This window comes from Clytia hemisphaerica, unplaced genomic scaffold, assembly GCF_902728285.1.
Source record: "Clytia hemisphaerica strain Z4C2 unplaced genomic scaffold, Clytia hemisphaerica genome assembly, whole genome shotgun sequence".
NCBI classification, from domain to species: Eukaryota; Metazoa; Cnidaria; class Hydrozoa; order Leptothecata; family Clytiidae; genus Clytia; species Clytia hemisphaerica.
In genome coordinates this window covers 33,016-60,636 of record NW_027104499.1, presented here as the reverse complement: position 1 = coordinate 60,636, position 27,621 = coordinate 33,016, and the positions used below count along the sequence as shown (strand labels likewise).

At 36.4% G+C, this 27,621-nt stretch overlaps 2 protein-coding genes across 2 annotated transcripts; both read right to left on the bottom strand.

Annotated features, from left to right (window-relative positions):
• Positions 1-3,643: 3,643 nt before the first annotated feature.
• On the bottom strand, positions 3,644-5,871 carry LOC136821714 (protein draper-like). Its single transcript, XM_067077920.1, has 3 exons — positions 5,609-5,871; positions 4,468-4,540; positions 3,644-4,170 (listed from the first exon to the last, which is right to left on the bottom strand). The coding sequence occupies exons 1-3, from the start codon at positions 5,854-5,856 to the stop codon at positions 3,748-3,750; spliced, it is 744 nt and encodes a 247-aa protein (XP_066934021.1). The 5' UTR covers positions 5,857-5,871; the 3' UTR covers positions 3,644-3,747.
• Positions 5,872-9,084: 3,213 nt separating this feature from the next.
• LOC136821710 (uncharacterized) lies at positions 9,085-23,021 on the bottom strand. The gene is made up of 12 exons (XM_067077916.1): positions 22,943-23,021; positions 22,253-22,418; positions 21,782-21,943; positions 21,254-21,354; positions 20,152-20,328; positions 19,384-19,518; positions 18,498-18,836; positions 17,589-17,725; positions 15,934-16,112; positions 14,879-15,039; positions 14,192-14,481; positions 9,085-9,343 (listed from the first exon to the last, which is right to left on the bottom strand). The coding sequence occupies exons 1-12, from the start codon at positions 23,010-23,012 to the stop codon at positions 9,167-9,169; spliced, it is 2,094 nt and encodes a 697-aa protein (XP_066934017.1). The 5' UTR covers positions 23,013-23,021; the 3' UTR covers positions 9,085-9,166.
• Between the last annotated feature and the right edge of the window lie 4,600 nt (positions 23,022-27,621).

The following is a 27,621-nucleotide window of genomic DNA, read 5'->3' as shown; positions in this document are numbered from 1 at the left end:
GTCATCAGATACATATACATTTATACTTTTCGTAAGAGCATTTACAATATCTTTAATTACGACAGTTGAAATGTATGTTTTTTGATAAGCATGCAAGTAAATCTGTGACCGCAGTCGGAGGTGACCCGAAAGCTCCTCGAAGGTAGGGGAGGGCGCCACTCTTTCTCCCTAGATTGCTCCATTTACCCTTGATCCTTCTCTTAATTGCTGAGCATCAAGCAGGAGTAAGTGAGTGAGTGAGTTTCTGCAGAGTTCAAGCAGAGAGAGGTATCAAGTACCATTTTGAGAATCTTTGGTATGACCCGGCTGGGGGTTTGAGTATTGCAGTTGGAGTTATGGGGGGGGTTGAAACCACAACCTTGCAAGCGGTAGCCGGATGCTCTACCAAGATAAGAAAACCATTAAAGGCTTCAATGACTAAAAGACCCAATCTCTTTGGGAATTGCACAAAGAAATACTCAGAAAATGGTGAAAATAAGAATATTCTAAAGAGAATTTTCAAAAACTTTGTATGCTCTTATAAAAAAACTAGTTTAAATAATTAGTGGTTAGGTATTACGAGGTAGTCAAATGAAATAATTAACTATTCTTTACGTTAGCAATCAAAACAAAAATACCAGAACTTCCGAACACCAATAAGTCTGGGCGCGATGAGATAAGCTTTGTTTGATAATAGATCAAATGGGTTTTGTAGGAGCATCGCATTTTTCGATCAGAGATGGAAAAGAATGTTAAAGGGGTAACCAGGTAAAATTTAAAACTTAGCTCAAAGATTCCTTTCATATGGTCCTTAATAAGCAGCACATTTAAAAAAAAAAATACATTCTGAAGAAGGTATGACAATTAAGAATCGCTCAGATTTTCGTACCTCACATTACCTCGAGTTATGGAAATTCTATTGTTTTCAAGCACAAGCAGAACTATAATTTACAAACCTAAATATCTTGACTTAGAAAAACAAGTAGCCATGCAGTAAAATTTGGAAGCTCTGCTAAGAACTATAAAAGAAATATTTTAGATAAATTTAATTTTAATCTGGTTATCCCTTAACCCTTTAAATGCCAATGACGAGTATATTGTTCATGGATGGGCTATGTAGGAGGGCGAAGCCCTCCTGTAATGCCCAGTCTGAGTTAGAAATCGTCACTTATAGTCTAACCCGTAGGAATTGGATTGGGTTTCATGGTCAATCAAAAATAATATCAAAAGTGAGTCTTTCCAGCGAGATTTTAAGCTGAAAAGTCAAAAAAATGCAAAATTTAACAAAAATCCACTTTTTTAAGATTTTGACCGTTTTTAACGAATGATCCAAGAACCTCCAAATTTGGCCCTGCTTTACTTGATTCTGGTCTTCCAGCGAATTAGTTTGAAGCTTTACAACTGGGCACCTTTCTATCATTTAGGCAGGTCCGCGCAGCGGGCCTGAACTGCTTTAATTCCCCTTATCTACCCCCACCCCGCCATTCCTAAATCGGGCGGCGCCGAAGGCGCCTAAAAGAAAGAGGAGACTCTGAGCTATCCAACGAGCTATGAACAAGCTTCTTGCTCCTTCTAGATCCGGAAATACAAACCTTTACAGTTTGAACTAGCGATTTTCTTTAAAAAAACTTAGAAAAAATGACCGTGGTACTTAAAGAGTTAAAATCCTAAACTATTGAACAAGCTGTTCTTCACCCAAGTTTCAACCCCAATGGCTACAAAGTTCTGCGGGTAATAGGGACAGGAACGTGTATTTTGTTTACCATATTTACAAATCTTTTTTCGTACACCACTAAGGTTTGAAACCCGGATATATACCCAGCTGGCACACAACGTTGTTTCAACGTTCATCTAACGTTATACGGACGTTGTGAACGTTAAGTAAACGTTGAAACAACGTTTTGTGTGTTGGGTATACAACGATCGTGGCATTCTAAATCTTAGACGCTAACCCCATGACTATCAGTATGGGGTGGCAGGAAAAAATATCGTAGGTGAAGCTAATATGCGAGATCGCATAAAATCGGTTTGTTTCAAAAGGCTTTTAAGGATTGTACCGCCGAGGCTGATTTGACCGGGACATTGGTACTGGCGTGTTCCTTTGCGTGAGATCGGAATCTAGTAGTGGATAAAGTGCTCGTAATATACAGTTATGGTGAATGTTCAGTGGAAAGATGACGTTGAAAATTTAGCAAGCGTGTAGCTATAGTGTAAACATAGTCCGTATAAGAAACCCCGGTCTGGAAGCCTTTTGTTTCTTTCCATTGTTTCTTTACTTGAATATGCGTTGAGAAACTAGTTTGTTTTGCTCACTTTTTGATCATGTGATTGAATCTTAAACCAATCCCAAGAGGCTTACTTGGTAACGTGATCAAAAACTGAGCAAATCAATTCTTATCTTTTGATATTAACAAAGGAAAGATAGAAAAGTCATATTTCCATATTTACAAAAGTATATGGAAATAGCATATTTTCAAGATATTTCCAGGATAGGAAATCTCTTATTTCGCTCAGTGTTAATCTAATTCTGATCGTTATTTTTTGCAGCCTTATTTTTCATAATGACTTTTTAGTTGCTGAAATTAAAATCCAATCTTGGAGAGATTATGACTTTAGTGATAGACGCTTTAAGCAATCAATTATTTTTACAACAATTGTACCCTGTCAGACCATGGAAGTACAAAGGAAAACAGGAAATGTATGTTTATTATAACCAAGCCCACCCTACGATTAAAAAAGTTACGAGGTTTGCATGCTCATAACCTCATATATCATGTATTTTTAATGAGCTCTTTTGTCAATTGGTGAAATCTTATTAGCTTGCTTTAGTTTTAGAAATTAGATGAGACGAGATCCATTTCTCCTGACATCAGTGTAAGAAAATATCTGGTCTAAAAAAGGTCTGTAAACTTGGCAAACCTTCATCAAATGACAAGATTTTTCTATTAATGGTTTCTCAGAGTGAACTATGATTTGATTCTCTCCTCCAAAATTCTCCAATGACTATTTCTCTAAAAATTGATTCTGAAATCACATGTGCTTATAAATAACTTTCCATTTTCTAGCTTGAGAAAATATATTTTCGAAACAAAATTTAACGGATGACGAAATGGAACATAAACTTGTTTCGTGGACGAAGTTTTATCTAACATCCGTATATTAAAAGGCTAGAATCTTCAATACTGATAGTCAGAATGATCAGAGAAAACTTGAGTTTTACTGAAGAGTCTTATTTCAACGGGCGAGCTTGGAATTTCTTTTGATACATTTTATAAAAGAAATAAAAACACTTTAACGACCCTGATCGATGTTACGTGCCCTCCCCCTTTGTATCCTGAGAGACCTCGCCCCAGGAAGCCAAAAATAAATAAATACATACATATTCCTTTCCCTCAAAGATGTATTTCAAAGATTCAATAATTAAGGTTTAACGACAAAATTTATAAATATACTTTTTAAAATACAATTCTTGGACCGTAATATCAATTTTTAGACACCATTTCAACTGTGAAAACGCTCAGAGTTTTTTCAGTTATGCTTATGACCGTTTTTACTTTGTTGTTGGAGAAGTGATACGTCCTTAAACTAGTCACGTTTCGGATAGATTCTCTTTTTCAGAAGATTGTATTAGTTTACCTACGAATGCCTATTGGTACAAAATTCTTCGACAGCAAAAAAAAATGCTTTTTTTGGCAGAGGATTGTTAAGGAATGTTTAACTCTACACATGGTCATGGTCAAAATGGTGTCTTCTGTTCATTTGACCTCTCTATCGAGGACAGCAGTAACTGATGGTGACGTATCTGTTTCTCCAGGACGATCTATACCGGCCAGAATTCGGTACCCGTTGCGCACATTGACACGTCTGCCCATAAAACAAATTATAAGCGCTTGAGCCGAATCCGCATTGACATCTGTAAGCATAATGTGACGGTTTTGGACAAACATTTCGGGCTTTTTGCGCAGTAAAGGCGACTTTAATTTGAGCATGACAGGGCGTTGTACCTTTCAATCGAATGTATTGGATTCCAGGGAGTATTGCGTATGCATGATGGCAGTGTTTACCGAACCGACCAGGGTTACATCTACATTTACCAGTTTGTGGGTCGCATTGAGCTCCTCCACAATTACAGGTTTGTTTACACCCGCTTCCAAACTTATTGTGTGGACATTTTTGTCCGCAGGTTTTCCCCTACAAGAAAAACAAAAAGCAATGTTTGATTCAAGAGAAATTCAGAATATAACTAAAAAGAAAGCATTTAAATGTTAAAACTTAAAACTATTTTACACTATTTTCTCATGCATACATTTTTTCCAAAGATAATTGGCTAGCAATTTCTTTTGCCTGAGAAGGATTAAAGTTTCGCCTCTAGCCTTACAGGCTTGAAACTCAATGGCACGAACCATACTAAATAGGTTAATAGGATAAGGACTAGAGGACGAGGTTAGAGGTCAGCGATTCTCCGGACTTGAATCTTTATTGACTTACCATGCGGCCAGGAAGACAAGTACATTTGGATGTAGAGTGAGGGTTGCAATAACCGTACGGAAACATGCATCTCCTGTAATATCATGAAAAGTAAAAATGGTCAAACAAGAATGAATCTGACAATAACAAAAAGAGAGAACGGAGCCAATGGCTTCAATCAAACGAACTCACAGAACGACTAGGACCCCAAACCACTCGAAAGATTTTGACAAAATATCATCCCCATAAAATATCTCTAATTTTTGTTCCCACTGAAAATAATCAAATAGACCAAACCTTCGCTACCAAATAATATCCTACTTTTTTTCAACCCCACTGAATTTTCTGACAAAAAAATTGAAATCCCCAGCCATAAAAAATATGGGAATATCAATCCCAATCGATGTTCAGTCCGTTATTTTTACCCCCAGTGGGCCGAAGAAATCTTACCGGGTCTGTGAGAAGAGAGTGTTTTTATGATCATGATAGCTCTCAAGTTTATTAGTAGAACCAAACAGTTTTAAGTTTTAAGTTTTGTTTCCAACTAACTCTTCAAATAAGGGTAAACAATACTGGTACGCCAGTATGTCGGCGTTTCGATATTTCGGTGACGGAAAATGTTGAATTTTTAATTGGTGATACGGTAATTTTGATCAAAACGTCGAGGAAACGGTGCTAAATTAAGGGCTATTTCTCAGAAATCCCTCTTATCTTCTTATTTCATATTAGAATTTTGAAGAAAAGAACATGAAACAATATTGGTGTCGGTGCTCTGAACTATCTTTTCAACGGTATATCATTTAATATATTTGAAGAATAGGTTGCACGATAACAAGCAGACAATGTTATCTTCCATTACAGTGATATTAAAGGAGGGAAAATATGGAAGTATAGCGTTATGGCGGTTTACGGGAAAAAAATCGGCGGGAGAGTTTCGAAAAAACGACTGGCATTAACTCAACCGGCTGTAAACTCTTTTCGGCAAAAAAACCCGTTTGCAAATTTTCTTCGGCTTCGGCCTTATTTCTTTGATAGTTTCTATAACATAGTCTAGATAACAAACAAAAGAACTTAAGTGCACAATAGAATGGACTTTAGCCATAACTTAGTCTCATGCTCACATAAAATCGTTCTAAATATCTTAATAAATAAATATATTTACCAATTTTCATTCGTGCGACACTTTCTCTTTTGTTGTGGCCAATTAGCACAGGAACCCCCACAACTGGCCCCTCTTGTTACACGGCTGGTACGCGAAGAATCGCCAAGGCACGTGCAAGGTGTCCAAGCATTCCATTGACGAACACAGTTGACCGGACTACAACTTCGGCGTCTGCGTCTGCGTCTGCGTCGCCAAGATTCCACAAGGCACACAGCTAAAAGAAGTATGAAAAGAACCTTCAATCGCATCTTATTGTGGATTATTGATTTCCATTAGATTTAGCTTCCCTGGTTTCAACTATTTATAGGTTTTATGAATGAGGATATTTCTTTTGTCTGAATTTATCAAATTATGGTGCTTTTAGATTTAGCTTTTCTTTGCGGTCTGTCAGTGTCCCTTTTAAATAATAGAACCGCAGTGTTGATGCACAGTAAATCCTAATCAATCTTCCCTTCTTATGAGAGTGTGATTCTAAAACATTCCCTTTTACACGTTTTTTTATAAAAACAAACTATGTAAGAACATTAGGCTTCGATGGCTAATATGTTAAAAACAAGTTAAGAACATTTTAAAGCTTTGCGGACTCGAAAACAGCCAATTTCTCAGGAAAATGGACAAAAATACATTAAAAATGGGTAAAATAAGAACATTTTTAGGCTTAAAAGGTTAAGAACATCCGAAGGCTTCAAAAAGTTAAGAAGATCCGAGGGCTTTAAAAATTTTAGATGTCCTTATAAAAAAAACTTTTATAAATGACTTTCTGAGAAATCCTTATAATAAACCAATAATTTGCTTAAAGTTTTATCAGGTCAGTGAAAGAGAACTTAATCCAATGAAACATCGCATTAAATGAAAGATATTTAAAAGTTTTAGATGGTTAGTGATACAAGTGATCAAAAGGGGTAGATTTTGATAAAGTATTCTTAGATTTCCTAGTCTTGCACTTTCAATAATAAAACGTCGCATGAAATGAAAGATATTTCAAAGTTTTAGATAGTTAGTGATATACAAAAGGGATAGGTTTTGATAAAGCATTCTTATATTTCCTAGTTTCTTGCACTTTCAATAAGTGTGTTTGAGTGGTCAGCAGCAGAAGTTTGTTGACTTGGGCGAAAGGGAGGCAACTTCCTCCCCAGCGGCCGATTATTTGGGGGCGCTGAAAGACAAGGGTCGGAGAAAGACGTCTCTGATTATTAATTTTGGCGCCCTTTGCTTTTTTGCACCTTAGATTTAGCAGTTTCAATCAAAAAGATAGAAATTACCAAAAAAAAATTTGTCCCGCTTCGCTCGCGTCGTTTTAAAAGCCAAACCAAACCATGAAACCATTTAACATTTAAACCATTCATATGGTTGAAAATGATGAGATAGAAGTCATCGAAATATTCCACATTATGAACACTTTCTTGTTGTTTTTTATTTAAAAACTAAGAAGGATGCTGATCTTCGGGTTATGTTTTTTCTTGTATTTTGAGAAAATAACCGTGTCGAAAAATAAGATAGTGTGCAGCTGCGCAGCTAGTCAATGAAACTTTTCATCCCCACGAATCCAGAAGCACGAAAAAAAGTAGCCCCATTGTAAATTGTGTTTTTGGGGAGATGTTTAAAGTGAACAGGACGATTGCCGCGGGACAACTACTCCCCCTGAAGATTATCAACTAAGAAAATGGTAACCTGAAAAATTTCTAATTTGATAAATATTCCATTACTGTATACGCAGGAGCTTCATTATACAGTGAACATAATAGGACCAAAGAGCAAAGATAAGAAAGATAATCTTAGACCAAAAACATTTGCAGCCATGACCTGTCTGCTGCCATGGCTGCAGTTTAATCTAAATGAAAAAATTGAGAACTTTCCAATAAAGTAGGCCCCCAGTGGACCTTCAATTCACGCAATTTCCATTCACGCAAAGTCTTCCAATTCACGCATTCACACAAACCACTGGGGGGCAATAAGGTCTAGAAAGGGATCAAATTAAACCAAATAGCTGGATTAGAGAAATTTCAATCCTTTGTTAGAATTTCAATCCCAATAACGCTTAAAGTCTAGCCTAGGGTTAGTTTCCTAATTTTTAGCTTTGCGCCCTGTTGAAGTTTGCATGGATAGATCCCTCGCAATTTTCAGGCATTTGGACTATTAACATTACTCTAAGATGCATTGTATTTCTAAAAATTTAGTTATAGCTGAAAGACGTCATTGGAAAGATATGTATTTCAAAACAATGTCTTAATGCATGATGCGTCGTATTGATGTTAATTTGATCAAATGTGGCTAGACTAAGTATAATCAGAGAATCACCACTCACTTTCATCATTTAAGCTCAAATTCATTTAACAGGAGGATAATAAATTTGGGTAGTGTCAGCAACAAGAGGTTTATACTTCCTCGAATTTGATGCCCAGTTTGACCTCGAAATATTTACACATCAACTCATCCACTTCACTTGTTGTTGCTGTTATCAGTCAGGCAAATCTCAACCAACCGTTTTAATTAAAAATTTGGAGATTTGATGTTTAACAGAAAAGTGCTAGCAAGGGGTATTTCGGGTCCCATATCTTCTGAAGGACTTTTCTGTTTGCCTTGAAATTTGACAACCTTTTTAACCTAAGGTTGAACTGCCACTGGTGTAAAAATGAACGTTGCAGCATAAGTAGAAAAAAGGCTTAATTTTTGCAATCGCAAATTTAACCGCTAAAAATCGCGAATTTTTCAGCCAAAATACATTCAAATATAGCGCTTTTGATTCTCTAAAACAAGCAAAATTTTTTTTGCAATTATATTTGACTATCAAAAGTTACGGGCATTCTTGTTTCCACTGCCAAATATATCTGGATAGACTTTAGGGTCAAAGTGTCAAAATAAAGATTTTTTAATAGAATTTTTTTTAATATAAATTGACTGAATTGTTTATCGTGAATAATTTTAAAAAGAAAACCCTAATTTAAGCAGATATGTCATATCTTCGCTGGGGGTACTAGGATTGAGAGCCGGTAGGTATGTGCCGCCCAACTTTCGACCATTGTACCCTTAGCGGGACTAAAAGGGACAAAAAATAGGACAATTTTGCGATTTTTACGACCCTTATTGTTATTATTTTACGACTCATTTGACCAAATTTTGATCTTTCAAGGAGCCAAAAGTAGAAATATTCCTATTTTTCCGACCCTTAGTGGGACTGAAATTTAATTTTCTGGTTTTTCCAAAAAAGACACCCTTAAGGGCGGCACATAGCCGTGCCCTTCACTTGCCTAAGTACACCCCCCTCTCGGTGGTACGGCAATCATTCCCCTAAAATAAAGTTTAAAGTTTTCTTTCACAAGGGCGTCTTTTGAATGATTCAGACTGGGGTCAATGTAGCCTATCCAGGGTCACTGTGTCAAAATAAAGATTTTTTAATAGAACTTTTATTCGATTTTTTCAAAATATAAATTGACTGAAATGTTTTTCGTGAAACATTTAAAAAAAGTCAAACCTGATTTAATCATATTATATCTTCACAAAAAATTATCAACTTAAGTGAAAAATTACAAAAATAGGCAACCATGTATCAGTTATCATTTAAGCGGAAAGATTTTCGAAATGGAAATTTCTGATTAAAGCATTGCTTGGAGTATAGAAACGGTCTCCGAAGTAAACATTGACATGTTTGAAGACTTGGGGTTTCTTGTTGACGATAGTGTACACTTCAACATTGTTGAAGAAAATGGAGTATCGATATTCACCACTTTCCAACACCTATAAAAAAGGAAAATAAGAATAGTTCATCTATTTTGATTGGTGGACACTCAACCTCGTCCCAGGCCTAATCTCTTTGTATAATTTACGGGCTGAAAACTTATATCACTTTAAATATAGTACACTTGCTGCAAAATTCTATCAATGCAGTCAAAACATGTGATTACTCAAAAAAGTTCACGTGATTTTATTCCATGCTTTACAACTTACTGATAATTCCCGTTGACTTTTCCACTAAATCCCGGTCCAGTTACAATTTGTATTTCAAGGAACACAAACATTGATAATGGATCGTAATTATCTGAGGTCGGTTTCATTTACTTCGCTTACAAAATGCATCTTAAAAATAAAGAGAGAAAAAGAGCGCCGTACTCGAGATTTTTTTGACTAGATCTGGTCGTGTACTTGAGAAAAGCTTAACTCTGTAGTAATTTTTCTTGTGCATGTGGCTATAAGCACCGTGAGGTGTTTGATGACGTCATAAGAAGCCCCCAAGAAGCCTAAACAGTGAAGCTTCTCGAGTTAACGTATTACCATGGCGAGGGAAAAGATATGCGCCGCAGGCAAATTTTTGTACAAAAAAGCAACTTAAACATTATCAAAAATAGGTCATAAGAGAAATTTTCAATTTTGATCCTCTGATTTGCTTAAAAAGGACCACATTTCAAACTGACTTTGCCAAGAAATGCGGTTCTTGAAACGAAAGTCTGAATCATGGGAATTAAAAATTCCTTTTCTTTACAAAAACGTGGAATGCCATCATAGCCCCCCAGCCCTAAGTGGCTCAGGCCCTGGACCACGCATCATTCATACCAGGAAAACTACACTGAACTTTCATCCCCATTGGAATGAACCACTGAAAGTTTACATATCCCCACTGGATTTCCGAGCTTTAAGCAATGGACTTCTATCACGCATTTGTAACCTTGAAATGACTAAATACCGGAATCCCGAGAAATATTTGATTGGTTACCGTTTTACCGTTAGATTTAAGAGTGGAATCCCGGTATCGGCAGATGGCTCCAGTCCCGTTTTCCCGTTATATTTTGATGCAAATCCCAAAATACCGTTTGAAAAAAGGCCCAATCCCGTGATCCCGTTGTCTCGGATGCCCCCCACTGAAAACATATCGAAAGATAAACAACTATTCAAATCAGAAACAGGATTAGAAGTTGAATCCTTTGAAATTCTATATGAAATGTTAAACCCTGGTGAAAAATGTGAAAATGTAAAAATGTACGAATCTAAACAAAATGAGCAGAGGAATGATCCTAATGTATTGAGGTCACCTACTACCCCTGGGTCCTATGAGAGTTATAGTGCAAAACCTGGACCCACTGTCAAATTAAATGCTAAAGATCAATTGTTTTTATATATGACATGGTTAAAAGGTGGATTTAGTCTTAAACATTCATCTTGGCTGTTTGAGTTACCAAAATCGACTGTCTCAAGATATCTTATAACATGGTCGAATTTCTTATATTTTTCACTTGGCTCTTTACCGATTTGGCCCTCAAAAAGGGTAGTTAAAGAAACCATGCCTACTACTTTCAAAGATACCTATCCTAAAACTCGCTGTATTATAGACTGTACCGAACTTTTTTGTCAAAGACCCTCTTCATTGTCAATCCAAAGTCATATGTATTCACAGTACAAGAATCATGTGACCTATAAAGGACTGGTAGGAATTTCACCATCTGGTGCAGTGACATTTGTCAGCCAGTTATTCGAAGGGTGTATCTCTGATAACGAAATTGTAAGGAGATCTGGATTTTTACAGAAGAAATTATGGGATGATGGTGATGCTGTTATGGCTGACCGAGGATTTACAATCGAAGAGGACTTAAAACCATTGAATGTGGAACTTAATATTCCTGCTTTTCTCGAAGGGCAGGATCAGTTCACTGAACAACAAGTTAAAGAAAGTCAAACTATTGCATCTGTTAGGATACATGTCGAACGTGCAATTCAAAGAGTAAAAAAGTTCAAACAAATAAAGAAATGAAATTCCCTTAACGCTACACGGTTCAATCAATCAAATTTGGACTGTCTCCTGTTTACTTTGCAACTTTATGCCAGCCCTTATTCAAAAAGACCTACCTATTGCAGCACCTACATAAATATCTAATATATGATAATATACATAAGAAATATAAACATATACAAAACATGAGGGAAAATATATAAGTAATTTTCTTCTGTTTAGTTTTTTTAGAGTTTTTCACATAAAAAAAGATAGATAAGGTTCTTGCTAATATAACATTCCTCATGTTTTGTCTCTGACTTCAAAATATGTTATTGCCCCCGCAGGAGCGTAGCGACGAGGAGGCACTCATAGTTTCACGCATAGATATTGGACTGGAATCTCGAAACTTTGCGTGTTTTTTTTTGTCGCGCAAGCCTACCCGTAGTTAGTCTCTTCCGTAAATGTCCGGGACGGTAGTATAAATATTTTCATATTACGTTATATGATATTACCATTATTACATATTACAATTTTAGTTTTGATTTAACTTTGAAAAGCTGAAGCGAGTGTTATAAATGCAAATCATAACAGTGTATGATATAACACGAATTACAATATTACTTGTGCAAATCAAAACAAACAAAATGGCAGACTGGTTATGATGATGAGCTGATTCATTGACTGGAAAAAGTGTTTTGTATGTCAAATTTTGTTTCTTGTCTTTGAAACTGAATAATAACTACTCTAATTTAGTCAGAATTTCATTTCAGCAATGATTTCAATTCTTTTTCCGGAATCTTTAAAGAAATTTGCTCAAGTTTTCAATGCACATTGAATTTTGTTCAAACTCTAATTTATCTTTGTCTTTTATTTTATAATACTACCTTACTGTTTATAGAGCTCTCGAGTTTTAATACCATCATATGGTCGTAACTCGAGAAAGTCCTTCTTAACTTAGTAAAACAAGATACCGGCAAAGTACAAAATAGTTGAGTGTATGCATATGTAAAGTTGAATCCAAAAGTGGTTGAATGAATGCTGAATGTCAATCAATGTAAACAAACTTTTTCTGGGGGTCTTCAAAATAGATTTACCTCACTTAGAGTTTTTTCACTGTTTTTTCAGTGTGGTAAATCTATTTCAAAAACCTGCAAAAAGTTTGTTTACATTCGTTTAACTTTACATGCGCACATTCAACTTTTTCATGCAGTTGTGATAGCCTAAATAACTTACGCTCCAGTGGTTTGGTGAAATAGCTCCAATTCTGGCTTTCTAAGTTAAGATGGACCTTCCCGAAGGCATTTAACGGTGGTTAGACTAGGTACACAGACAGTCATACAGAATTCAGAAACACCATAAAGTGAAAGTATATATAGCTATAAACTCAAAAAGTCTAGCTTCCTGAAGGCACGTCTCTTCATTGTCTGCGCTGCGATCATCCTAATGGCTTCAATCCTTTCAGCTTGGAGAAAAGATTGCATCATGAAAAAGTACTACAGTATGCACTTGAAAAAAAATTTAGGCGCATTTCAACTTTTCTTGACTGTACGTCTTAATGGACCACAATGGCATTCCTTTATTTTTCTTTTGACCAATAAAATAGAAGATTTTGTTTGAGAAGTGCAATCACAGCGTACGCAAGTGGAGGCCGGGCCTTAACTAGGATTGGTTTCTATTTCACCCTATGTAAGAAATGTTTTAAATATATTTTTGAGAAGCTTTTCCAATTTTCCTTAAATTTTATTAAATTATGAAGCTGCGAATTCTTATTTTGTTAATGGAATATAATTTTTTTTTTCAAGCAAATGCCTCAACCAATCAATCAACCAACCAATCAATCAATCAATCAATCAATCAACCAATCAATCAATATTAGACCTTTTTTCAAAGAGGCCACCCTGTTGAATAATTATGTAGTCCAGCAGAAAAACAATGATAAAACCATGCATAATTATTACAATATGCATGATACAGTAATTATGCATGGCTCTATCATTGTTTTTATGGCTGGACTACATAATTATTCAACAGGACGTACTCTTTGAAAAAAGGTCTAATTCCTGATTACTTTTTAATGTTTTAATCTTTAATGCATTAATGCTTTAAATAAGTGCTTGACATGAACCTTATGTGGGGGCATTTAGTGAAAGCTATGACTAGTTTTATTAGTGTCAATAAAATTGAACCTGAATCAGAAATAAATGTCAACACATAAAGATTTCAAATTTAAAAGCGTGATTTGACGTCAGACTTTGATTTTGTAACCTGTGTATTGATGAGGAGATTAATCCTGGCAGCATCTGGAAATAACTTTTCAATTGTTTTCAAAGTTATTGCTTAGAGACAAAAAGTGGGTGGCCATATATCCGTTATCAAAAAGAGACCCCGGAAATTCCAAACTGGAACAAAAAAACTAAAGTTAATAGAGGTTTTTCAGATTTTACTAAAGTTAAGTATTCAAGAAAAATCTGCCATTAGCGATGTTAAGCAAGTGTTTATATAGACCGTAAAGTGCGATACCGTAGGCCTGTACATAACTTGCCAAAGCAAACCATTCAAGTGAAATCTTATGTACAGGCCTGCGATATTACATTGAACGGTCTAAATAAACACTTGCTTAACCTCGCTATTATGTAAGCAAACGTTTAATTTGTAGAGGTTACTTCTTATTCAAAACCTTTGTTCTCATAATAGCGTTAGTTACGTTATTTTAGACAACTTCGAAAATTTCTACTCCATTTATTCATGACGTGTTTTAAAGATAAATTCAAAACTATATTAAACTAGAGACTAGACAAAAGTTGTATAAAATTTGCCACACTGGCAAAAACCGGGGTATTTCCGTAGAAAACATTGCGTCATGAATATCATGAATCGTATACCTGTTGTAAGTCGACTTTGGTGAATTTGTTCATCGGAATTGTGCGATCAATATAGAAATTACCACGACCATTAACTGCATTACACATATGAAGCCTTGTGGATCCGCTAAACAAGAAAAAAGCAGGAATTCTGCTGCCATAGCCACAGCAGTTACCGGCATTGGAGGTGGCGTGGAAAATATTTGTCCACCCGTGTCTGACGACCAAAGGTTTGATTTCCATGGTGAAACGATAAGATTTTTGGATGATAGGGATTGTCTTGATGTATTGGTTTCTTGCAATCTCATAAACTGGAAATATAAAGCAATGATAATTGTAAAACAACAATTTTTCTCTCGTGTCACAATGGCTAATAAGCGCTAAGCGCCGGCCTTGCTAGAAAATGGAAGCCTTCTTTTATGTTCGAACCGATTTCATAGAAAAAGACCTTGTTTAATATTAGGAAAGGCTAGCTTTTGGCTAGTTGGCGGACAATTTTTAGAGAGGCAAAATTCATAGGCGTAGCGAGATACCCTGCAAAATTTATGAGGGAGTGCAGACGTTTATGACATATTCATTATCTTTTAATAAAACAAAGACAATAATTACAGTGTCGTAAAAACCGCTCTCATTCATAAATTTTGTAGGGTATCTCGCTACGCCTATGTAAATTTATAATAAAAACAAAAAAGCACAACATTATTTTACCATCGTGTTCGACAACTGGTGTAGCCAAATGAAAATCTTCGATCAAGACATCTGCTCCTTGATGTATTTTATCACAAGTCAGCAAAACATTTCCTTCAAATCTCTTTGGTTTGGTGTTAAATGTCTCATAAATGACATGGTCATCCAGGGATACTGTATACCTGCAAAGTAGAACATTTACGAATTACTACAGCGTATAGAATGGTAGAAGGTCGAATTAGAGAGTGTCAAATGTACTTACCTGTAGAAAGCTTGAGTCTACTACTTGAAGTTAATTTTTAAGATTAATATTTGCTGACTAGTCTAGTCAAGCTCAAAAGTATCCAGGCTAGGAATCCATTCAAAATTAAAGCCAATATACCACGTCCAAGACTAAGGGCCATAACTTTTTAACATCTTGATTTGAAAGAGTGTAAAACTTGAACAAATATGTAAATACCTTTCTGATGGTACCAAAATCCATTGTTTAACTCTCAAAGTACGAGCTTTTATTCCAGTTTTTTGAGGTGAAGCAGTGTTTTAATACTTAGCTCTAGTTTAGACGGTCGACTTTCTGCCCTGCCTATTCTAATTGTTTTTAAATGGACGAAAAGTGGGGGCAAAGTTGGCAGTTAAAATGTTCGCTTGGAAAAGGTTTTCATTGACGTCAAAAGAGGGCAGTGCATTGACTTTAGACAGCAAACTATCTGCCCACTTTAATTAACAGGGGAATAGGCAGGGCGAAAAGTAGGCCGTCTAAAGTACAGATCTGTAAAGCCCGAAGGGCTAGATATGCAACTTTAAGCTTTCTCCAGCAAATAAAAGTGAAGCAAAAAATTGACTTTTTAAATTTCGTGCCCGCGGATAGGATCTAGCATTTTAATTATTTTTGGAGCGCGAGATCAAAAAAAGTAGGCGGCAAACGCTATTTCGCATCTCTCAAACCGGTGAAATTGCGTATTTTAGTCACGTGACTTTGGTAGGAAATCCTTCCAAACCTAGGCTTCACTTCTCGATAAAAGCCGCATATCTAGCCTTTCGGGCTTTACAGATCTGTGGTCTAAACTAGAACTTACTTGTATAGACCAAATTCAGTCAAGACTTGTTTGACTTTTACGTAAGTCATTTCATTGTAAGGAATGGATTTGGAAACAGCTCGGTTGGGATCACCATTGACGTCATTGAAGATATGTAGCACTGCTTTATCTTTAATGAAAACACCGGGAATTCTGAAGCCGGATACTCCATCTTTGACCTGGTAAAGAAAACAGTAATAGTAACATGTGAGTAGTCTACTAGGTCACAGTGTGGATCTAAACCACACTGAAACGACCGCCTTCCATCGCGCATCACGCTCGTGAAAGAGCGCGCGCACACTGTTATATTAACGCCTACATGTCATCTCCAGTATATTTTAGATTATTCATTGAAAACAGATTACAATATAGTCATTTTTCATGTCTCGATTATTCAATTCCGAATAAAAGACATTCAGCGAAAAAAAGAGAAACACCTGGGTAATCTAGTTAAAAAAACCGTAAGTAAATGGTAGACAAAGTAATGAGCCAAGGCAAAACGAGATTAGCGTACCACTATGAAAAAAACCGCCTCCGGCGGTCGATAAGAGATAGATATATAAGATATAACATATAATAAGATAAGATATATAACATGTGAGTAGTATATAAGAGATAGATGTCGTGCTTTGGCTAAAAAGTGTGCCAAGGTTAGGTAGGAATTACTACCTAGGTCACGTGACATTACAATATAATTTCAGCGCTTGACCAATAAGAAGCTTCGCGGGTTTTCGAAAACAATAGCAGCAATATTTTTGCGATATTCACTTTTCTTTTTGCTTAGAAAAGCTTAAAGCACGACATCTAGCCTTTCGGGCTTTACAGAAATCTATGGTTTAGCATGCTAGACGATTAATACACGTCTCCTTCTTACAAACCCGTTTGGATTTTTTCAGCTATCAGGAGTAAAAATAACGGACTGAAACTCGATGGGGTATGAATTCTTTTGTTTTCAAGTCAGAAAATTCAGTGGGGATGGAAAAAATAGCACAATATTTTGCAGTGAGAATTCATCCTGGTAGACTTTAAATTTAGACTTTAATCGACTCCTATAAGGATGTTTCTTCACATTTTTACACACCCGTGTACCAGGGGCTGCCTGTGCAAAAAGGTTACAGGTAACCCCTCCTTCTTTTGGATCTTTCGTAGAGGCCCACCTCGGGCCTGTGAGCTTGTATACTTTATAATAATCTTTAAATGTACGGAGAGGATAAAAAACGTTACTCAAGGGAACAAACTTGCCGGATATAATAAGTTCTGGCAAGTTTGTCCTCTTATGTAACGTTTTCTATCCTAAAAAACAAAATTTCTAGTAAAATTGTCCCAATAACGGTCACAAAGCTGACCCGCGTGCAATCATAAAGTTCCTTGAAAGTGTTTAAAGTCGCTGAAGAGCGATTTACGCTGTAATTAAGCTTGATGTTCTAACAAAAGCATTTTAAGCCCCTTTAAGGGTCTGAAGTTCCAAAAAAACATTTCTGAAATTCATATATTTACAAATTAATATTTTATACGGGATAACCCAAAATAGTGCGTTTATCACTAGTTTGATTGCTTTAATTTAAAACTAGTTGCAAATGCCCAGTCCTTTTTAGGTGCTTCCGTTTATAACATTACGTCATGGATCGTATCACGAATAGAAAAAAGTTTTGAACCTTGGTATTGCTGATTGATAAAATTCCTTTGTAGTTTCCGTAATATTGTTTGTTGGGTTTGACTTTGAAAGAGACTTCATAAGACTTGTCGATGACGGGGATCGATTGACGCACGTATCCTTGTTGTGGCTTGAAAACTAAAGTTAGAAAAGATAAGAACTGTTGATTTTAATAATTTTAAGTCTTTTTTTATAAGAACATCCAAAATTTTTGAATCCTTCGGATGTTATTAATTTTTTGAGTTTTAAACCTCAAAATATTTTTAACATATCCTTATTTTCCCCATTTTGGGAGTATTTTTGTCCATTTTCCTAATAAGTCGGGTGTTTTAGAGTCCTCGTTTAAATTAATCGATGGCTAATTAATTTCAAAGCAAAAATTTCTAGCTGGATGCTTTAGTAAGCTAAGATTTGCTCTATAAGGTTAAAAGGCTAAAGTTACAACTAAAGGCTTTGACTTAACTAAGGCTCTAGAATATGGACGTAATGCAGATGTTAGCTGAACGTTGTTGTGTGGCGATATGGGATTGGTGTACTCTTTGAATTTTAAGGATAAAAAATTTGAGTGGCAAAACAAGAAATTTTCTCAAAGTTAGATAAAAGCGGCAGCCTCTTTACTCACAGTAACAATAAGACGCTATTCTTTTTTATTTTGCCGTCTTTAAAGGTTTTATTTTTACATAAGTGTTTCTGTTTCGTATCAGACACATATTCCATATCAGGACAGTGTCTTCCTATTGTTATATTATGCTGATATAAGCAAAAAATGTTTTTCTTTTCCTCTTTCTGATCAATCTTGCTCCACATCTGTGTCAATTCAATGTGAAAAAGCTGAATTAAAATTGATGAGTCAGCAAAACACGATATCACTCTTATTTAAAAACAAAACCTTTTAAACTCTTATACTTACATTGTTTCGGGAGGGGACTTTGGAAGTCGAAATATCTCAAAATAACTTTTGAAGGATTGTACCATTTGTCAGACGCATATAACTGAACGTTATTAAATTCCTGTGGCTTAGTGTTGACAGTAGATGCTATTCTTCGCTCGTTGAAGTAAACAGAATACAAATATGAGCCATCGGATCTTTCAACTTGTTGAACAGTCACATTAGTGAATTTTCCCATAGGAATATGCTCATTTACAACATGGTTTCCATTTCCGTTCACACTGTTGGTAATGTGAAGACGAGTGGATTTTGAGAACATAAATAAAGCAGGGATTCGTTGTCCGTATCCACAGCAGTTACCTGGTACAAAAGAAGAATTTTAATTAATGTTTGGAAGAAGTATGCCACCCCCGTATCCTGAATCGACTGATACTGCAAGAAATCATTTTCGCCAACGATCAGTCAGAAAAATGTCAGAAAGAATATGTACATGACGACTTAGAAAAACCTATATAGCTCAAAGTCCCGTTTGGACCTGTGCATAGTTTTGTAATGTTTTTGCTCTGTGGGTAAATTTTATGTCAAGGGTTCAAGTATAAACAGATCTTCCAGCTGAATTTTCTCACTTTTACCAGTCAATCAAACTATATATGTGACCCGGTTCCGTTCCGTTTCGAAACGGTTCCGAAACAAGTGCGAACGTCAAAAAAAAAGACGTTACAAAGCAAAACAGATCGAAACGGTTTGGCTCCACTTTTTTCATCGAAACGGAACAACTCCGTTTTCTTGCTCCGAAACGTTTCGAAACCAATACGAACACTCTTGATCCGTAACGAAAATCATATCGGAGCGAATCAGAACAGTAACGTGTGGAACATGGTTTGAATGAAAATAGAATTTTTCTTACCACTTTTATCATAAGCATGAACAATATTGGACCAACCACTGATTGTACCAGTCGGCATGATTTCAAAAGTGAAAGAATACGATTTATGAATCTTCTCAATCTTCTTGAAAAGCTTGTTCTTCGAGACCACAGCACCTGGAATAAGAAATGTTTCTCTTCTCAATTTTAATTTTCATAAGAATATATATGATGGAATTGGTCAAATAATTAAGATTATTATCCGACGCGCGTAAATAGCGACATTTGATTGGCTTCTTTGCTGTCCAATATTTTCGAATATATAGCTTCCATGGGGGCTACATATTTCAAAAATTGACGTCACACAACGAGTTCAATGACAATTGAGCATCTTCTTTTTGACGTTACGTCACAAAATAAAAATAAGACTTTCTAATAAAAAACTACCAAGAAACCAGGTTTACGAGCTTATAAATTGGAATTATGTTTGAAAACGAGAAATATTTTAGCGATGAACGGATAATAAACCATTTATTTGGACGCAGTCTCATCCAATATGAAAAATATTGGGCTACGAGAAAAGATATTGGACTCGGCGAAGCCTCGTCCAATATCTTTTCTCGCACGCCCAATATTTTTGCATATTGGATTCGACTTTGTCCAATAACTGCTTATTAGGGTAAGAATATCACCATCATAAATTACACTTAAGAATTCCAAAGGGGTAGCTCAAAATAAGAGAATGAAATTCCAAAATGAACCTCAACATGGATTACGTACTTTGATTGGAAAAGCCCTATAAAGACTTACCACATGGCTTCAAATTGCATTTTTTGATTTCACTTGAAGCTCCAAGTTGTTCACAATCTTTTCCTCCCCTGGAAGGAGGAGGGTTGGTACATGTTCTCTCTCTCACTTGTTGACCTTCCCCGCAGGTGGCGTCACATGACGACCAATCTGTCCATTGACTGTATCCTCCGTTTACAGCTGTATTGAAAGAAAAGGAATGTCTTAAAGGAATAATCAGATAGTTTGAGATATGCCCTGGAGTAACCTAGCTGGTACACAACGTCTTTTCAACGTTTTTCTAATATTCATAACGTTAAAAATGAACGTTAAAACAACTTTGTGTGTCAGCTGGGAACCATCTACGGTCCTGAGTAAAACCTTCTAGTATTTTGGTTTAACTATTTTCCAATGTCGAGATATCACAATTTGAAATTACGGAACTCTCTGTTCACAGCTGTGCAGAAGAAAAAAGCTTAAGCGTCAAGAAGGCCCAGTGACATATATCAATAGTCGAATGTTTGTTCGCAAGGTTAAAATGTGACTTTTCTTCAAAAAGAAACTTGAATTAACAAAACGTTGCTTCTTCAAAAACGAACATACAGCACCACAGACAACGAAATGCTAATGAGAGACCCGATGATGGGCCAAAAGTAATATGGGTATATGTTTTCGGGCTGTTTTTCTTTTTAGAAACAATTTTTATAAGATCAGGAGTCATGATTTCAGCCTTGGATCTCATAAATGGCTAAAAAAGTTCTTCTTAAGCGAATAAAACAATAACTTTGTATTTTCTAAAACCTTGAATAGCTGTTTCTGAAATTGTATTTTTGTCGATTTCGCTCGTCACTCTAGGGATTTTAAGGGCCTACCAATGCGTAAAACATTTGGCTTAGGTTCTTAGCCTATATAGACGTCATCCGCGTCAGCCCAGGTTTTCGGGCTCCAAACTTTCGATCTTTTGACGTCACTTTAAACTTTTGAAGCTAGGGAAGGGAAAAATCAAATTTCTTAAGAAAATCGTCAAAGTGGAACTCACTAAGAAACAAGATAAACATTTTCGGTTTTTAGTAAGGTGCTATTGCTTTTCGATCCTTGACATTGAATAAGAAGTCTCAACACTTACGAGTGGGTTGTGTAGGCATTGCACGTCTCATTTCGTAGATATACATGCTCTCAACTTCACCTGCACATAAATCAGTATCGCTTGTTTTGCATTCTTCGTACCTAAAATTAACATGAGAATGAGGAAATAAGAATATCTAGATAAGATAAGCGTCATAATTTTTATATGGCACTGCTTTAAGCACAGCGTTTATCACTTTTGTCAAAATTTGCAAAGTCTAAATATACAGGCGAAAGATGAATCTTAAATCAGGGGTAACACCCCTGTCTCAGTGACCGGGCGACAATTCATTAGCCCAGTGTAGATAAAACAAAAGAGTTAAATAGCATAGGGATGAATTTTTTTAGCGATTGGAGATTTCAAATTTTGTCATTTACAGAGAAAGAGTCCGCTCACCGGAAGCGATTTTAAGCTGATTTATCATTCCAATGGGGATGATATCCATACGAGTTTTTAATACAGAGCATAAAGACAAAAATAAAACAGCCTATGTTCACTGTTTTTAAAAAGTATACACGATATTCTTACCATTGTCCCATTAAACATTGTTTTGACACGTGACCTTTAGATTTCTTTAAAAAGTCTTCGAAAGCAGCAGCGTCCTTTGCTCCATAGCAGATTTCATAATTTCCAATAGCGAAATATTTGTATCCTTTTTTCACTGCGATATCTTTACATTTGCAAACGAGGCTGGAAGGCAAAATTTAATCTAGCTTAGTCGGTATAGCAGGCCTTAGATTCAAGAGCTTTCAAAATTTGACAATAAATCTAGGTTGGCTCTCTCTGATTCGATTTTCATGAGACCAAACATTTTGTTCGAATTAGAGAAAAATAACAGTAATTAATTTAACACTTTTAAGCTAAGGGGACCAATACTTTAATTCGAATTACAGAGGGATTCGAATAAAAAAGGTTCGAATTAGAGTGAGTTTTAAAAGGCTCCAGCATAGATATGGTTCCAGGTATGTTCATTTCAACTTAAAAAGAGCTGTAACTTACGTTTGTAAATGCTTTGAGAAATTGTTCCAGTCAGCTTTTTGGCCGATATAACCTTCAGGGTAATCTTGAAGAGTAGTGGCTAATACATCTTTGAAAATATGTCTTTGGTTGTTGAAACATCCCATTTTGACATGATCATGCGCGCACGTGACATGATTGTAAACACCTGAATAACAAAAACGATATCTTACTTTATCGAACCTTTTTACATCTTCCCTTATTGGCGCCATCCCCGCTGGCACACAACGTTGATTCAAAGTTCATCTAACGTTATATGGACGTTGCGAACGTTAGATAAACGTTGAAACAACGTTGTGTGCCAGCTGGGATGAGTCGTCGATGGCGTAATGAGGACCGGCGTAAGGATCGGAATTGAATTAGGGCAGGGTAGAGATTGAAAAAAAATCAGCCTTGTCGTAATAAGAGCCGGTGTAGAAGAAACCAGCTCTAAATAACAGCCGGCATAAAAAAGGATCCCCATTCGAAACTGCACTCCAAAACCATCCCTGCTGAATGGATTTCAATTTGGAACAATAAAATTTCTATCTCCATTGGGAATTCGATAGAAAATCATTAACCCCGATGTGGGAAAAATTTTTTACCGGGGCTGTGAGACAAGGCTGTGTTATTCTCTTTCCCATTCATAAAATTGGGTCATTCTAAACCCCTAAAAGCAAATATATTGCTTACCATCTTGTCCAGCTTTGATTCCACTCAGAAAAAGAATGCCAACGGTGAGAAAAGACGCTTTAAGCAACATCTTCTTCGATTATACTGAAGAGAAGTACAATGAAGAAATCTTAATTTAAAGAAAATAAACCAATTAAAGTACACAAAAACGAGGCTTTTATCCAAAACCTGGGAACTATAAGCCGTTAAGAAGACTAGTCTTTTGCTATAATAAAAAATTGTGTTGAAGTTTGTTGTCCAGATAAATGTTATCCACCAGCAGTTTGAATAATGAAAAATCTTACCACGTCTGTCCAGTAGCGAATCTGTAACCAAAATAACTAATCCGTCAAAATTGTACCCTAGATTTATGATCAGAAAAAAAGGCGATGATGTACTATATTTTTTACCTTGCCGACAAAATTAGTACAAAAAGCATTTTTTGGTTTTACAACATTTCACATCAAAGATTGAACACCTGATATGATAGCTTGCACCTGTTTTAGGGTCCATTTTTTAGAAAGGTGCAATATCGAAATCTGGCACTACAAAATCTCAAGTTAACAAGTTTATGTGATTTTTTAACAACCTTAAAAAGTGCAAAAATATCTTGACCTAATTCATTATTTTTCGTATACTTCATAAAATTTGGAATTGAAAAATGAATGATACGATTGTAGAGCTAGCTACCGATTTCCTTTTTAACATTTTAGTGAAAGTTCTGTTTTGACTTTATCATATTTTGTTTTTTTATCACGTTTTAATTTTTACTTCACGCAATGCCATATCATAAACTTGGACCGAGTCCCTTTAGTTCATTTTTTATGACTTGATTTTGATAGTGTCTAATCAATAAGTAAGTCTGCGACCGCAGTCGCGGAGGTGACCCGAAGGCTCCTCTTTCTATAGCTATCTACCCGAGTAGGGAGGGCGTCACTCTTGTTCCCTGGATTGCTTCACTCACCCTTTATCTTTCTCTTAATTGCTGAGCATCAAGCAGAGAGGCATCAAGTACCATTTTGAGAAATCTGACTGGGGGTTTAACCCACAACCGTGCGCACCGTAGCACTACAGTCGCTACGGCCCTCTAGTCGAAAAATCAAGCCATTAATCTCCTTACGTATTTTGGATTTTTGATGCCTACTGAGTCGCCCGTAGACCTCTACAAAACCTCAGGTAGCATATAAAAGCAACACGAATCCGTAAGTGGATGCCGCAGCTTATGACCACACCATAATTTAGAGCACTATAGTTTCTAGGTTAAACAACTCAAAGAAACTTCGGTAAAATATAATTTGTCGACAAAAAATATTGCTCTACACAAAATTTTGTCCATTGCCAATAATAATTTAACCTCGTCCCCAACCTCTTGGACGCTTATGTTACTTATTTACATTACTTATTGATGTTACTTATTTCAAGCATTTTCGGAACGTAATATACTAGAGAAATTAAATACAAGTCGGTATTGAAAAAAATAAAATATACTATATACCGGAGCCTGTCCCGGCATGGATCTTTTGGATTTAAATAAAATTCTACTAGAATTATGAATTATGTATAAGAAAGGAAAAAAAAAAAAATTAAACTTCATCTTGAGGGAGTCGTACTTTACCTCTCGATCCACGGATGCATCTCACTGTAGATCTAACGAGCGAGCAGCATATGATAGTTCTAATGCTGTTAGTAACTTTTGAGAAAGTTTCATGTCTTTTGTTTGACGTTACTTTTATTTACGTTACTTATTGAAGTTACTTATTGACGTTGACGTTATTTATTGACGTCAGAGAATAAGAAAGCTGATAATACACAGGGAACGAGGGTTAAACCTGGAATACACAGGGACAAGGTTGCCAATAATTTAGGCACTTTTAACCACGAATAGTCATTTTTGTGCCGACACTTGAGGGCCTTATAATTCTTTCATAGGTGATAAAGTTGACTTTAAAGGCTAGTAAAAGTATTTACTAAACACTAAACACTAAACAAAACAAATAAACAGCCGCGGGGAGAGGACTTTGCACTAGAGCATATCTCACGTTTACCGTTTCGTCTGTTTAAAAAATCTCAAACCAGAAAAGATAATGGCAACCGACCATCAATGAAATATAAGCCCGAAGGGCTAGATTAGAATTGAATCTCCTTGTACCAAAGTTGCGCGGCCTAGCGCGGCCCGACTGGTTTTTGTAATTTTTCGGATTTTGATAAAAATTTCATCCTCACTGATGGAAAGACTGCCACCGGGGCTGTGTGAGGATGGGGTGTTGTAGTTGCCCGGAGGGGGGGGGGTACTAGGGCAAGATGGGTTACGGGGATGCTCCGCTGGTCAGGGTACCTTTTTCAACCTCCCCGAGTCCCAGGTAGGGTCGCAAAAACGCCAAAATAGAAAAATCAGTCCCTCGTAGGGTGCCTATTTTTGGAAAATTTGGGGAAAAAGCAACCTCGTCCCCGTGTATCCCAAGCTTTATTTACGTTACTGATTGACGCCAGAGAATACCCTGGTGTTGGCTGATGCGAGTTCCCCCTCTCTCTCAAAATAATACGCGTCATAAAAAAATCTGACGTTACAAAGTTACACTGCAATGCAATGCAATGGTTTCAAACCCAGGAACGAATGAAATCTGACGTTTTGTTTTTGAATTACGTAATCTTACGTGTTCGAAAACCAGCCAATGCCAGGGTATTATCTAGCGTTATCAGTAAGCATCAAAAAGCTGATAATGCGCAGGAGGGAACGAGGTTGGGGAAAAAGTAGAAAATTTGAGAAAATTTTGGAATTTCATTCAGTCCCATTCAGGGTCACTTTTTTCGCAAATTTCGAGTCCCACGTAGGGTCCATTATTTTTCGAACCTCAGCGGAGCACCCCCGTCGGTCGACAAGGGTAGTACCCCCCGGATCATTATTATTCCGGATCAACATTTTCTGACCAAATCTTACGGACTTTGAAACGGTAAGGTCTTTCTCGGCTGCCGTAGTAATAAAAAGTTAAAAATGGTACCAAATTTCAAAAAAAATTCCATTGTCTCGTTTCTCAAAATGTAAACAAACATTACAAAAGTTTCCAAGACACTCAAACAAAGCTGGATTGGCACAGATTTGCTAATGTATCCTATGGATAATGGCAGCAAAAAGACTAAGGTATGTTACATGTTATGATGTGATCTTTACGAAATTGCTTTTGCAGTTATTAAGTTAATCAGTTAATTAGATTTGAATTTTGTTGTTTTGCAAGATATGTTCACAGGCACTAAAATATTTAAAATCATTTTCAATTTTGTCCATCTACTTTTTACCAATGCTGCAAAGTAGTTAGAGTGATTTTTTTAAACCCCTTACCCAGAATGTTTTTAATCTATCTATAAACATTTAAAAGACCAGATAGTTGGTTGCTATTACAGAATTAGACAAGGTATGCATGTTTGCCATTACAAAAAGTTACTGTACTGTAGTTGTTTGTGAGAATTGCAAAGCCAAAGGTGTCTTTACCAATTACTCCAGCAGGATTTTTTTAATGATAACATCATATAATTGATAATACACAATTCCCGTAATTCAAACTTCTCAGCAGAAATGGCCAGAGAAAATGTGCACTCCACCGTTGTGTATATATAAAATTATTTGAAATGTAAACGGACGCGCTTTTGCCTGCGAGGGGTCAGGCGGTACGACCCTGCCTATGCCCCGGACAGTCCGGGGTTTTTTTGATTCGTGCCCGGGGTCCGTATTATTTGTTTTTGAGAGACTACCCCGGACGCCCCAGACAGCCCACGCGGTCGCTTTTTATAGAATCGCTGACCGCGCGGGCTTTTTTCTAATTCATTGAAATATTCTTCCGTGGACAAACGCCGTCTTCCAAAAGATCTTGTAATGTCCTGATTTTGGCGTTTCGTGTGTGAGGCCTGTATTTGAACCTTAAATCTCAAGCGTGGTTTGTTCAGCAATCAAATTCTAAAATCTAACCGAAAGCTGAAAAATGGATCCTGATCAGACAGAGAAAGGTAAGTAAAGTTAGTTTTTTTATTTTGAGGGGGTGAGTTTTAGACCTGGATAAAATGTCCGGGGGTTTAAAGTATGCTTGGCGATATACGTCCGGGGTAAATTTATGGCGCAAAAATTGGAGCCCCGGACGTAGGTCCGGGGAAAAAGTTATTTTTTTCAGACCCCAGACATTTGCCCCGGACTGTCCGGGGCATAGGCAGGGTCGTCAGGCGGTCATCGAAAAAATGCTCTGTTCGCATCGCAACGGGTGTTATAAATGCAAGCGGGCAAAAGATTTTCAGGGTGGTATAATCTCATAAATGGATTAAACATACTAAAATTTGAGGGGATATTGTTCAACAAAACTCAAGAAAAGCTAAAAAAACCATCTTTCCCTAAGAAAACGCAGGCAAAAACGGGTTTGTTTACATCCAGCAGAGACCAAACAGTGGAGAGCTTCAAAATAATGCGCGCGCATTAGTTTTACGAATTGTGGGAAAGGTGTATTGATTTGTCTTTTACAGCACAGTTGTTACCTATGTACAATATAACTTATCCCGTTTTACTGGCTGGAGTTAGTAACTTGTTATCTTGTGGGTCTAGTTTAACATCTATCACCTAATTTTGATACTCTTCCTTAGAGCATAGAAATAAAAGGAAGGTTGGAATGGGCCACAGAATTTGTCTGTAACAGGGGGGGGCGGGGACAACACAGGATTTC

Excerpts from the sequence above, each read along its gene's own strand:
- LOC136821710 (XM_067077916.1), bottom strand. The coding sequence starts at position 23,012 with ATGTTGCTTAAAGCGTCTTTTCTCACCGTTGGCATTCTTTTTCTGAGT. Across the intron at positions 19,519-20,151 it reads ATGCAATTTGAAGCCATGTG|GTGCTGTGGTCTCGAAGAAC; the intron begins GTAAGTCTTTAT and ends TTCTTATTCCAG. Across the intron at positions 9,344-14,191 it reads CCAAAGTCGACTTACAACAG|GTGTTGGAAAGTGGTGAATA; the intron begins GTATACGATTCA and ends CCTTTTTTATAG.
- LOC136821714 (XM_067077920.1), bottom strand. The coding sequence starts at position 5,856 with ATGCGATTGAAGGTTCTTTTCATACTTCTTTTAGCTGTGTGCCTTGTG. Across the intron at positions 4,541-5,608 it reads TGTCGCACGAATGAAAATTG|GAGATGCATGTTTCCGTACG; the intron begins GTAAATATATTT and ends ATGATATTACAG. Across the intron at positions 4,171-4,467 it reads CTTGTCTTCCTGGCCGCATG|GGGAAAACCTGCGGACAAAA; the intron begins GTAAGTCAATAA and ends TTTTTCTTGTAG.